An 11,717-nucleotide genomic window follows, 5' to 3' on the forward strand; every position below is an offset into this window, starting at 1 on the left:
CGTTGCACTCCCTCTATGGCTAATATATCCTTCCTTAGGTAAGGAGACCAAAACTGTACATAATATTCCATGTGTGGTCTCACCAGGGCCCTATATAATTGCAGTCAGACAGACGTCTTTACTCTTATACGCAAATCCTCTTGTAATAAAGGCCAACATACCATTTGCTTTCCTAATTGCTTGCTGTACCTGCATGTTAACTTTCAGTGATTCGTGTACAAGGACACCCCAGGTCCCTCTGAACACCAACTTTTCCCAATCTCTCACCATTTAAAAAATACTCTGCTTTTCTATTTTTCCTACTGAAGTGGATAACTTCACGTTTCTCCACATTTATATTCCATTTGCCATGTTCTTGCCCACTCACTTAGCTTGTCTATATCCCCCTGAAGCCTCCTTGCATCCCCAGCAACAACAACTTGTATTTATATAGCACCTTTTAACGTAGTAAAACGTCCCAAGGCGCTGCACAGGAGTATTTTAAGAGAAAAAATAACTCACAACTTACATTCCCACCCAGCTTTGTATCATCAGCAAACTTGGATACAGTATATTACATTTGGTCCCTTCATCCAAATCATTGACGTAGATTGTGAATAGTTGAGGCCCAAGCACTGATCCTTGCGGTACCCCACTAGTTACAGCCTGCCAACCCGAAAATGACCCGTTTACTCCTACCCTCTGTTTTCTGTCCTATAGTGGTGTTGTTGCTATTTGAAACACTAATGGGCCAGATTCTGCTGTAGCAGGGCATCTAATGGCATTTGCCGTTAGTTAGACTTTCCCATGCATATTTAGGATTTTTAAATTTTTATGTGGCGAGTTGCTGAAAGTGCGAGCTGATAGCGGCGCAGTGAGGGATCTGAGAGAACAGGGCAAGCAACAGGGTATCATCTTAACCAATCAGACTGAAGGGTTGTGAAATTAACAGCGCAAGGACTGAGAGGGAAGTGTAAATTAGAGTGAGCCAATTCAATACCAAATCAGGTACAGAGACATAAAGAAAGGGAAATAAAGAGTGGATTAAGAGACAGAAAAAAGGAGACAGAGAGGAAAAGTAAACACAAAATTTAAAGTGTGACATTTTAAAAAATCTCCAACAAGTACTACCTGAAGAAATGAGACTCCACACTTGTAATAGTTCATTTTCAGTACCAGAGAGGTTGTTTGGTGGTAATTAACAATTATCACGTCATTAAAAGGGTATGTGTGCTTGAAATGATGAGACTTAACTTTCTGTGGCGAGTTCACTTGGTATCTACCGCAAAAACACAGCAACTTCATGCCATTCAATGCAAGTCAATGGTGATGCCGTTTTCTCAAAGCTAACGGCGGAGCGCCGCAACTCAGACAGTAACATTTGGATATTGGTCCTTAACCGCACATCTGCTCCTCGCTTGAAGTTGCTGCACCATTTACACATAAATGACAGAGAGCGCCATTTGCCTCACTGTTATTTTGACAGCAAATTCTGACCCAATTTAACTTTCACCAGGCTGACACTGAAAATAAAATCTTTTAGCAGTTTTAACACCAGCTTTCTGAGCTATGGAAAATGATATTTCCCGTGTTAAGGCTGTCGTAACACTTGTTTGCATGTTTCAGTGTAGGTTTAAAATGGTGGCAAAACACCAGTTGAGTCCTTCATGCAGTAAAACCAGTGTTGTCCAGTCGAAAGTTTCCGCTACTGTAAGGAAATCACAACTGCTACTTAGATCAGAGAGATCATGTCTGAGAAGAAAAAAAGGAAGGCTTGTATTGACTTGTATTTATTGCCTTACCATGGTTCTCAGAAATATATCAAATGCAATGAATGACTCTAAGGCGCAGTGACTGGAACCTAGTGCCTTGGGATGCTCTTTACATTAAAGGCACTATAAAGGAGCAGGTTGAAGGCATGGCCGCCAATGGTGTAGTGATGAAAATCGGGGCTGCGCAAGAGGCCAGACTGAAGAAGTGCAGAAGTCTCAGGTGGTTGGCGGGGGGAGTTGTCGGGCTGGAGGAGGTTACAGAGATGGGGAGGGGTGAGGCCATGGAAGGATTTGAACACAAGGATGAGAATTTTTAAATCAAGGTGTTGCCGGAATGGGAGCCAATGTAGGTCAGCAAGCACAGGGGTGATGGGTGAACGGGGCGTGGTGAGAGTTAGGATACGGGCAGCAGAACTTTGGATGACCTCAAGTTTACAGAGGGTGGAAGTGGGAGGCCGGCCAGGAGAGCGTTGGAATAGTCACGTCCGGAGGTAACAAAGGCATGGATGAGGGTTTCAGCAGCAGATGAGCTGAGGCATATCGGGCACAACTAACTAGGAATGAGAGAAGTGATGTGCCTAAAGAGGCTGAAGTATAGCAAGAAAGTTGTGGGATCTCCTTCAGGATGATTGCTACATCCAACATCTCTATGGAACTGCCAGTGGACATCAAAGTCACGTTGGCTCTCAGGTTTTGTGTATCTGGTACCGTTTAGGCTGGTATTGGGGACACCTTCAGTATTAGCCCGTTTGCTATTTACAGGCACATCAAAGATATTTCAGATGTATTATTCAGCAGAGCCAATGACTTCATCATTTTCATCACTGACCAATGGGCAAGATGGTTCTACAGATCTACTGGTTTTTCCCCAGAGTCCAGAACCTATGTTGTCACTTGGCCCCTGTGAACACTGCTGTGCCCTACATAAATGGAAAAGGATAAATTCTCAGTATGAAACCACCCTGGCACAATAACATGTCTGCTTACCTGGGACATCTCAATGCCAAGGCAGTCATCTGTACCACTCCTACTTGAAGGGGAAGGAGAGGTGGAAGGATGGATTCTGGGAGACCAAGGCTATCCCGTGCAATCATGGCTCATGACACACTTGTGCCAACCACGGACACAAGCTAAGCTTATTCCCAGTTACATAGCATTATATAGGGCTAGAAATTCGGTACCTTAGCGGCTTCTGTTAGCGCCCAGGAGGGGCACTAAGAGCTTATCGCCCGGGCGCGGCAATTCCAACGCTGCCCGCGAAATTCAGTCGGCATTTAGCGCTGGCGCTAACACTTAGTGCCTGCCCCTCTAGCGCTGCTCAGACCGTGACGTCAATGAGTGTGCAACGCTCTGTTAGTGCCCCAGATGCGAAATTCAGTCGCTTCGCCTGACATACCGCCTGGCGCTGAGAACGACAGAAATAGCAGGCGTTGATACCTGGGATTGCCACTTCCGGGGTGCTATTTAAAGGGATCAGCTACCAGGTCATTGGGAGGTCAGATTCATTGCTGGCTTGTCAGATAGCGTTTTGGCTGTGTTCACAGTTTTTCCATCTTTGCTTTGTTGCTGCTCTAACAGTTTCTCCACTTGTATTGCTCTGAACATTTCCACCTGCTCTTTTCTCTTATTTATGGGGACTGTACTGGAACTCCACCTCGCCCTCCGGCAACTACATCGGAGGCAGCGGCTGCAGAGACAGAGATTGCCAAAGGGGGCTAGAGGTAGGAGGAGGGCCGACAGACCTCGCAACAGGAGGCCTTACCCTCCCAGGGTATTCCAGGAGCACTTCTCTTACATTCATCTCGCAGAGGAGCAGTGCATTAGAAGGCTCTGTTTCAGCAAGGAGGTGGTCACAGAGCTCTGCCACCTCCTGCAGCCAGACCTCCAGCCTCAGATCAGGACCAGGACGTCTGTCTCAGTGGCAGTTAAGGTCACAATCGCTCTCAGTTTCTATGCCAGCGGCTCCTTCCAGGCTACAACAGGGGAGATTGCAAACATTTCCCAGTTCGCTGTCCATTGCTGCATCCAGGAGGTAACAGATGCTCTCTACAGAAGGAGAGGGGAATACATCTCATTCCCCATCACCAGAGAGAAGCAGGACGAATGCTCATGTGGCTTTACAAGAATAGCAGGCTTCCCCATGGTTCAGGGCGCCATTGGCTGCACCTATATGGCACTGTGGGCACTTCATCACAATGCAGAGGTGTTCTGTAACCACAAAGTCTACCACTCTCTGAATGTTCAGTTGGTGTGCGACCACAGGCAGCTCATCCTCGCCGTCAATGCCCGCTATCCTGGCAGCAGCCACGATGCATTCATCCTGCGAAAGACTGGTGTCCCACCCACCACATGAAGCTCACAGCTGGCTGCTCGGAGACAAGGGTTATCCACTCGCAACCTGGCTGATGACACACCTCCACAAGCCCAACACTCCTGCTCAGCATGCATACAATGACAGCCATAGCACCACCAGGAGCCTGATTGAACAGACTATCGGCGTACAAAAGCAACGGTTCCACTGCCTTGATCGCTCTGGAGGAGCCCTGCAGTACTCCCCTGATCGAGTCTCCCTTTTCATCATTGTGTGCTGCATGCTGCACAACCTGGCCATTCTGAGGGCCCAGCCATTGCCACCAGGGATTGCAGGTCCACCTCAGGAGGAAGAGGGAGAGCAGGAGGAGGAGGCAGAGGAGGAGGCTGAAGAGGAGGAGGAGTAGCAGCAACGGAGGAGGGAGGCACTCAATCTTGCTTCTGCAAGGGCCGTGCGTGAACGCCTCATTAGACAGTGCTTCCAGTAAATGATTAATCACATGGCGTTTGCGCAGCACAGCCACATCATTACATCCAGCTCGCAGCCCCCATCACCGGGCAAAGGTCAAATGAGAAACATCACAAAATGTGCAATGCCAAATGAACAATTTATTATCGAGCACAACTCTCTCTTATGAAACACAACTATTCCTAAACAAACACAATATATTTACCAACACATCAATTTATTAACACACACTACCCCCATTTGCTACTAAAGTATTTATTACTCCCCCTTCCTCAATGATTTCCCTCCCCTTTGGAGTTCCCCCCCTCCCAACCCTACTGCTCCTCCGTAATGTGGCCCCAGTGGCTGCAGCAAGGCTGGTGGAAGGCTGCTGAATCTCGGATCCAGAGACTGCAGATGGCCTTGCAGGACGCCCTCGACCAGCTCTGGGCCTGGAAGGCCCGGCTGCAGACTGCACCAACTCTGCATGGACAGCAGCAGTCTGCGATGGCTGGGTTACAGACTGCGACAAGTGCAATGGCGGAGTGGCAGTGGTGGGAGCAGGAGCGCTGTCATCCTGAGAGAGGACAGCACCTTCCTGCTCGACCGACACACTGCCACTCCCCTGGAGCAGAACCTCAGCATCCGGAGCAATCTGCTCGAGCACAGATTGCTGGCTTGCTGCGGCACCGTGAGATCCCCAGTGGACTGTGGGCAACCCAGCGATGATGGCAGCAGTCAGCGCTTGCGTGACATCAATCTGAGACTGCATGAGAGCACTCTGAGACTGGATGCCACCAACCACTGACTCCATTACAGCACTAAGCCATTGCATTGCTTCGGCCTATGCTGCAATAGCTGCTGCCACCTCACCCATGACATGCAGCATGAGGTCTGGGTTCCCACAGTCTCTCTGCAAGCCGGCCATCCTTTGCAAACTGCCATGGATGGGCTCGATGGTGTGAGCAGAGCTGAGTGCAATGTTGGAGGCGGACTCCTCCATGCTCCTAGCCAGTGCATCCATGCTCTCGGGCACCCTTACCATTGCACCCATTAGCTCGCTGTGCATGTCCATTGACCATCTGGTCAAAGCCTCCACATTGAAGTCCTCATCTGAGTCCTGTGCAGCAGAACTTGCGTGCGAACTCGCCCTCTGGGGAGATGGCCCCTGAGCTTCCCTTTCCCTGTGGCATTGCTGCAGCTCGCTGGGTCCCGGAGCTTCACCCACATCAGACCCATGTACTAGGATCCCCTCCAGCGATCACGTCGCCCCATTGTTGGACCTAGCGCCTTCGGGAGACACAGGCAGTGAGGCTCTGGCTTGTTCTTCCTCCTCCTCTCCCGCATCAATGCCACTGGGAGGCTGAGGGACAGGCTGGTCATGTGGTGGCTGATTATCTGAAAGCATAAAGGCACAAGAGTGGGGTTAAGGTCAGGGGAGTGGGGCAGGAAGGGAGCAAGAAATGAAGACAGTATACTTAGATGGAAAGTGGGAAAGGCTTGTGGTGTGAGGGGGAAGTGGTACGAGAGAAGAGGGGGAGGTGATGAACATACCATGGTTGTCCCCAAGCAGGTCGACCTCTCTGACGGCCACAGCATCCACAATCTGGGCCGCAATGATGCTGCGCACTTGCTCCTCCAGGTCTGTAAGGGGATGCAGGTCCGCCTCACCTCCTCCCGTTCGTAGCTGCTCCCTCCTGTTATGAGCAAGCTTGGCCTGCAAGAAAAAGTAAAGCGAGCGAGTGAGTGTGCAGCCATGTGTTTGGCAGATGTGCCTACCATAGTTGAATAGCTGTTAATGTATGCAAGGTGTGAGATGTGGATGTGACTTTTAGTCGGTGGGCATAGTTGGCAGGTGAGTGTTGGGGATGTGGTGGTTTATACCGTCTGTGCACAGAGTGAGGCTGAGATGGTGGCATGTACAGGTTTTTGAAGCATGTATTCTCCCTAATCACCCGAGTGAGGTTGTTGTATTTCTTCTGGCACTGGGTGGGAATCCTGTGGACCACACTTCTGGACAAAACTTCCTGGGCGACCTCCCTCCACATCCTCTGAAAGTCCTGTGGCAATGGCCTCCTGCCAGTGTCCGGGAAGAGCACTGCCCGTCGGCGTTCCACGGCCGCGACCAGAACCTCCAAAGCGTGGTCGCTAAACCGGCGAACTCTCTCCCTGGGTCTCTGATCAGCCATGACAACTTTGAGTGAAGGCTTGCAGCATGATTAAACCTCCCCTTTAAGAACTGGAAGGCGCCAGTCTGTCTGACAACTCTCTAAATGACAGCGCCGGAACTTGATTAGTGCACTGAAGGTAGCACCCTGCTGTCCGACATTAGCGCCCTAAGACAAGTGTGTAGCGCTTGATTTAACACTCCACTTCCCTCTTGGGGCGCTAATACTCAATTTAGCAGTCGCCGGCGCTGATTAGCGCCCAGGCAATGTTAGTGCCCCAAAATGGTCGATACCGAATTTTTCCCCCTTAATATTTACAGCACAGAAACAGGCCATTCGGCCCAACAGGTCCAGGCCAGTCTTTATGCTCCACACGAGTCTCCTTCCACGTTACTTCATCTCACCCCATCAACATATCCTTCTATTCCTTTCTCCCTCTTTTACTTATCTAGCTTCCACTAAATACATCTAAAATTCTTCCAAAATTATCTATTGTTATTTTATGCTAGCTCCGACTCTATTGTGAATAAAAATATTTTTTTGCCACTATGTTCAAATCAATTGCAGGGCATTTATTGCAGCCACTCTGTGGTATGCAAACACTGTCAGCTTGATTTCACACAATGCTGTCTCTCTGGTTATGCTTTGCTTCAGACATGTGGCATCCGACCTACTACTCCTAATTGATTGACTTGTGCAAGCAATTCACTGGCAGCCTACAGGGCTCAGGTGCCCATCGATTTTATTGTGTGTGAGTCAGAAACGTCTGATAGGAAGATGGCTGATTGGGGCTGCCCATTTACTGCCACTTCCGTCCATGCCTGCAACACCAGTGGCTACTGTGAAGGTGCTCACCTGTCCCTCTCCTCTCTGATACCTTATTTTGGGGCTTCTAGCATCCGCGCCATAAATCTGCCCTTCCTCACTCTGTGGCACCCTGTTCTTCAGCAGCTTTTCCCAATAACTGCCTCCATGTCCTTTTTTGTTGTTGTTGCTACTTCAACTGTTCAAATATCTCCTAATTTCAATTCAGCTCATTATGAGGATTATAGATTTTTTGGTTGCACTGTATGGAAGGTAATGGTCACATTTTAGCCCCTGTACTAAAAACCATGGGGGAAAAATTTGGTTGGTTAGCACCTCCCGTTAGCGCCTCCAGGGGGTGCTAATGGGACGCTAGGAATTTAAAATCGCCTGAGTGCAGCGATTTTTGCGCCGCTCGTGAAATTGACCAGTTGTTTTGCGACGGCGCTAAACACTACCGCCACGATCTCCTGCGCCCGCAGATCGTGATGTCAGTTGAGCGTGCAACGCCCCGGTAGCACCCCAGACCGGATATTGAGTTGCGCCCCCTGCCTTAGCGCCTGCCACTAGGAACGACGGGTAGAGGGGAACATTTTCAAGTCAGGAAGGGGCTGGGGGAGCGCTATTTAAAGGCGGGCGCTTCCTGCCTTTTCTTGTCGGCAACATTTTTGGTACACGCAGGTTAAGAGGGAGACGTCTGGAGAGATTTAATGCTGTCCTAAGAAGTTTTGGCCCCCAGCACCACTTTTGACTTTCCTAAGCACCGAGCTCTTTCCCTGGGTCTATCCATTAGTGCTTCCAACACAATTGCTTTAGAGGTCTCTCCAGGCTGAGATTCAAGGCTGCAATGAGCAGGGTGTGGCTGGCCAGCAAGATGGCCCCTCCTCTTTAAGAACCGGACGGCGCCAGTCTGTCTGGCTTCCATGGTAACTGACATCACCTGAGCTTCAGTAGCGTTCTGAGGTAGCGCCTCGCTCCCCAACATTTACGCCTTAAGAGAGGTAGTAGCGCCTGATTTGGTGCTCAAATCACCTCCGGGGCGATAGAGGCGAATTCTTCAGCCGGAGGTGATAATTAGCGCCGGGCGCTAAACTTTGCACCTGGCTGATATTAGTGTTCCAAAATGGGCGATACCCAATTCCCCCCCCCCCCACCCTCCCGTGTGTTTAACTGCTTTCTTTACAACCCTCAAAATCCAAAAGTAATCCCTCAGTTAAACCTCAATAGCACGCCAACCACCATTTCTGAGCATATAGGTGGAAAGTCTGCAAGAAGTAATTTTACCAAGTGCCTTTTAGTGAGAGCTGTATGCTTGAAGCACTAAAGGGTGCATGCATTGCTTTGCTTCAATAACCAACTTCTTGGAGGCCAAACACATGTTGACTTGCATTTCAATCTCTCAAATTAAATAGACCTCCTACACATCTGGGGTACTATTCATAAATCAAGTGAAGCATTACTGTAATATTTCACCAAAGACAGGCTCCAAACTGAAACAGAAAGAGCCATCATCCCCGAGGCCACATTCCAGAATCTCAGAAACCTTGTACCACTCCTCAATAGAACTTTGAGGGATGGGCTAATTTTACAAGTCCATACTGCCAGCAGCGAACCACTTCACTTGTCAAAACCTCCCAATGGTGGCGCAATTAGAAATATGTAATGGTAGGCGTGCTGTTACAAATCCTTTCCATTACTGATGCTTTCCTTTTTAGGGTGCTCAATTAAGCATCAGATGCACCCAGGGCACATAGCCACCCTTAACTCAGTGTAAACTGGTCGGACCTGTTAGGATTCAAGAACGGTGTTGCAATTTGCCACCTAGAAAGCCAGTCAGTTCTGATTGGGACACATAATGCTACGGTGATCTAGTACCTCAAGCGGATGGACACAAGGTCCAAGTTCCAAATCAAGGATGCATTAGTGCAAGAGTAGTGCACAAACCCTTGTTGTCTGCTCAGCCATCTGCCTGACAACTCGATGGAAAATTCATTTAGCTGGAACATGGTCCGGCCTTATCAGCAATTTGTGCATAAAATAGGGATCTTATTCTTCAACAATAGTCACCAGCTTGCCTTGGGAGAGAATACGGAGCTGCCATGTTTTGCTCCTAGATTTGAAAATCTGTTTATTGTGCCACTCCATGGGATGGAGAGTGTCTCTAATCTCTATAATTCAGAGAACCTAGCAAAGATGAACAGAGTTATAACATTGTGCTGAAGTTTGTAGTGTGGCCTCCTTTCCCTCCTGTAGAGAGTGAAAAAACTCACCCAAAAGCAGGGAGCTCAGTTAACCATTTTATCCAGCCTGAGGCTGATGGTCTAACAATTACATGGGACAGATTATAAGATTCTCAAGGGAGGTAAGCCTACTCCTCCGAAGTTGGCCCACTATAACTGAAATCATTTTTGTTGTGGTCTGTCACAATCATGACTGTGATCCTCAAGTCTTCAGCTACTTCCTAGAATTCCCAGCAACTCCTGTCATCTAGTTCAGGCTCTATCTTACACAGGAATTTAAAATTTTGACGGAAGTAGCCTCAACTGGGAAGGTGAATGAACTGCATAGGATTGCCAATCATCAGGCATATCTCAGATGCCCTAAAGTCAGATGGGGCAGGTCAATGATTGGACGAGGCAGCTCACGCAAACTCCACGACAAGGTTCATAGAGCATTTGATGGAGTGGCAGCGGGACTTACTCTGAAACTGATGATCTTACAATACCCGCTGAGCTGAATTATTCTAATCTTACCACAAAAATCTGACTTACAGCTTGATACTGACAGTTCGAAAACTAGTGTGGGAAGCCTATATCTAGTGTATTCTCACAAGGGTCAGGAACCTTGGAATCTGCTACTTCATTTATGTGTTTCACCACTGTACTGTTGTTGTCCATCTGAAGCCCTCATATTAGAATTATGAGGTGCGGTAAGATTCTTTAGGCTGCTCTAATTTCGGTGCCAATACTGTATGTGCATAATGTTGCAACTTTGGAAATAGGATTTTTTATTTTTAGATCTGCCAGACCGCAGGAATGTTATAAGCTGAGATTACCTGTACCTATAGTTCTAGTGAGCAGGGGAGGCATTTCTCGTGTGCACTATTTTTAACAAACTGGTAAATATGTTCAGCAGAAATTCCTGTTTTTCATTTTAACCGGGTCGTTAACCCATTTACTTAAACAATGGAAGGTCAAATGGTAGCTATACTATCTGCAGCGTGCAGACTGCAAATTTATAGTTACGTCTACAAAATTAAGATTTTCATTTAATAAATCAGGCCTCCAAGCAAATGAACTTATATCAACATTTGAAGTGACGCACTCTTAAAAACAATGCACTTCAGTGGAGCAGACATGATTTTTTAAAATGTTTTTTCTATAAATACTCTTTTTTAAATGGCAAGTAGATTCAATGCCAGGTGTAACTGTTAACTTGTTTAACTACTGAGTAACTGACTATCAAACATGTCTCACTGTACCCAGTAATAATGGACTTCAGTTTATTATTTTTCATTTTTTCAGAATCACGCCTTTGCAGAGGTCACATGATCTTCAGCCAGAAGTTTGTTCTGCTCATTGAGCATCGTCATTATTTACCGTTCAATGGTCACATTTGGGATGAAATCCGAGATACAGTCTCACTTAATAAGACACATTCACAGTACTGGTTATTCCTTCACAAGATAAAAGTGATTTTGGTGGTACACAGAACATTTGCAGTAATTCAAGCACATTGCACCATTTTGGAGGGACGGAAAGTATACATTTGGCATTTTCTGTGTTTATTTTTTTTTTCTTGCACAGACTAATGTTCCAACTATTTCTGGTTATTGCTAAACCATGCAACACATAAGCTGTTCTAAACTTTCAGGTGCAATTAATGCTTTTTTTTTAGAAAAAAAAACAAAATATATACAGGAATCTTTTTGAAAGAAATGCCTATTTTGTATTCTTTGTGCTGTAAGAAATAATGAATATCTGTCAAGCAATACTGCATGAAAAGCATTGTGATTTATAAAATTCTCATTATTCTTTGTCCTTATGTCCATCAGTAAATGTTATTCCTCTTACTACAGTGAGTGTGCAAAAGTAACTCGAAGCTGGACAACACAGTAAGGCTTTACTTTAATTCTGCAATTGTGTTGCATCTTTTTAACTACAATTCAGTGTGCAAGATACTGCCTTATTTGAATTTCCACCTTGGTAGAAACTATCAGCCTCGCTTCTGTCCCAA

General features: G+C 47.1%; 1 protein-coding gene across 1 annotated transcript in view; it reads left to right on the forward strand.

Moving 5' to 3' along the window:
* The window catches only part of LOC147122288 (phospholipid phosphatase-related protein type 5-like), a 187,031-nt gene extending 175,371 nt beyond the window's left edge, over nt 1-11,660 (forward strand). Inside the window, exon 6 of the mRNA XM_085983263.1 lies at nt 11,006-11,660. Coding sequence (XP_085839389.1) covers nt 11,006-11,032 — 27 coding nt within the window. The 3' untranslated portion in view covers nt 11,033-11,660. The remainder of the gene's footprint in view (nt 1-11,005) is intronic.
* Nucleotides 11,661-11,717: the final 57 nt, after the last annotated feature.

This window comes from Somniosus microcephalus, chromosome 3 (genome assembly GCF_052327205.1).
Source record: "Somniosus microcephalus isolate GS21.2 chromosome 3, FLI_Smic_1.0, whole genome shotgun sequence".
In the NCBI taxonomy this organism is placed as follows: domain Eukaryota; kingdom Metazoa; phylum Chordata; class Chondrichthyes; order Squaliformes; family Somniosidae; genus Somniosus; species Somniosus microcephalus.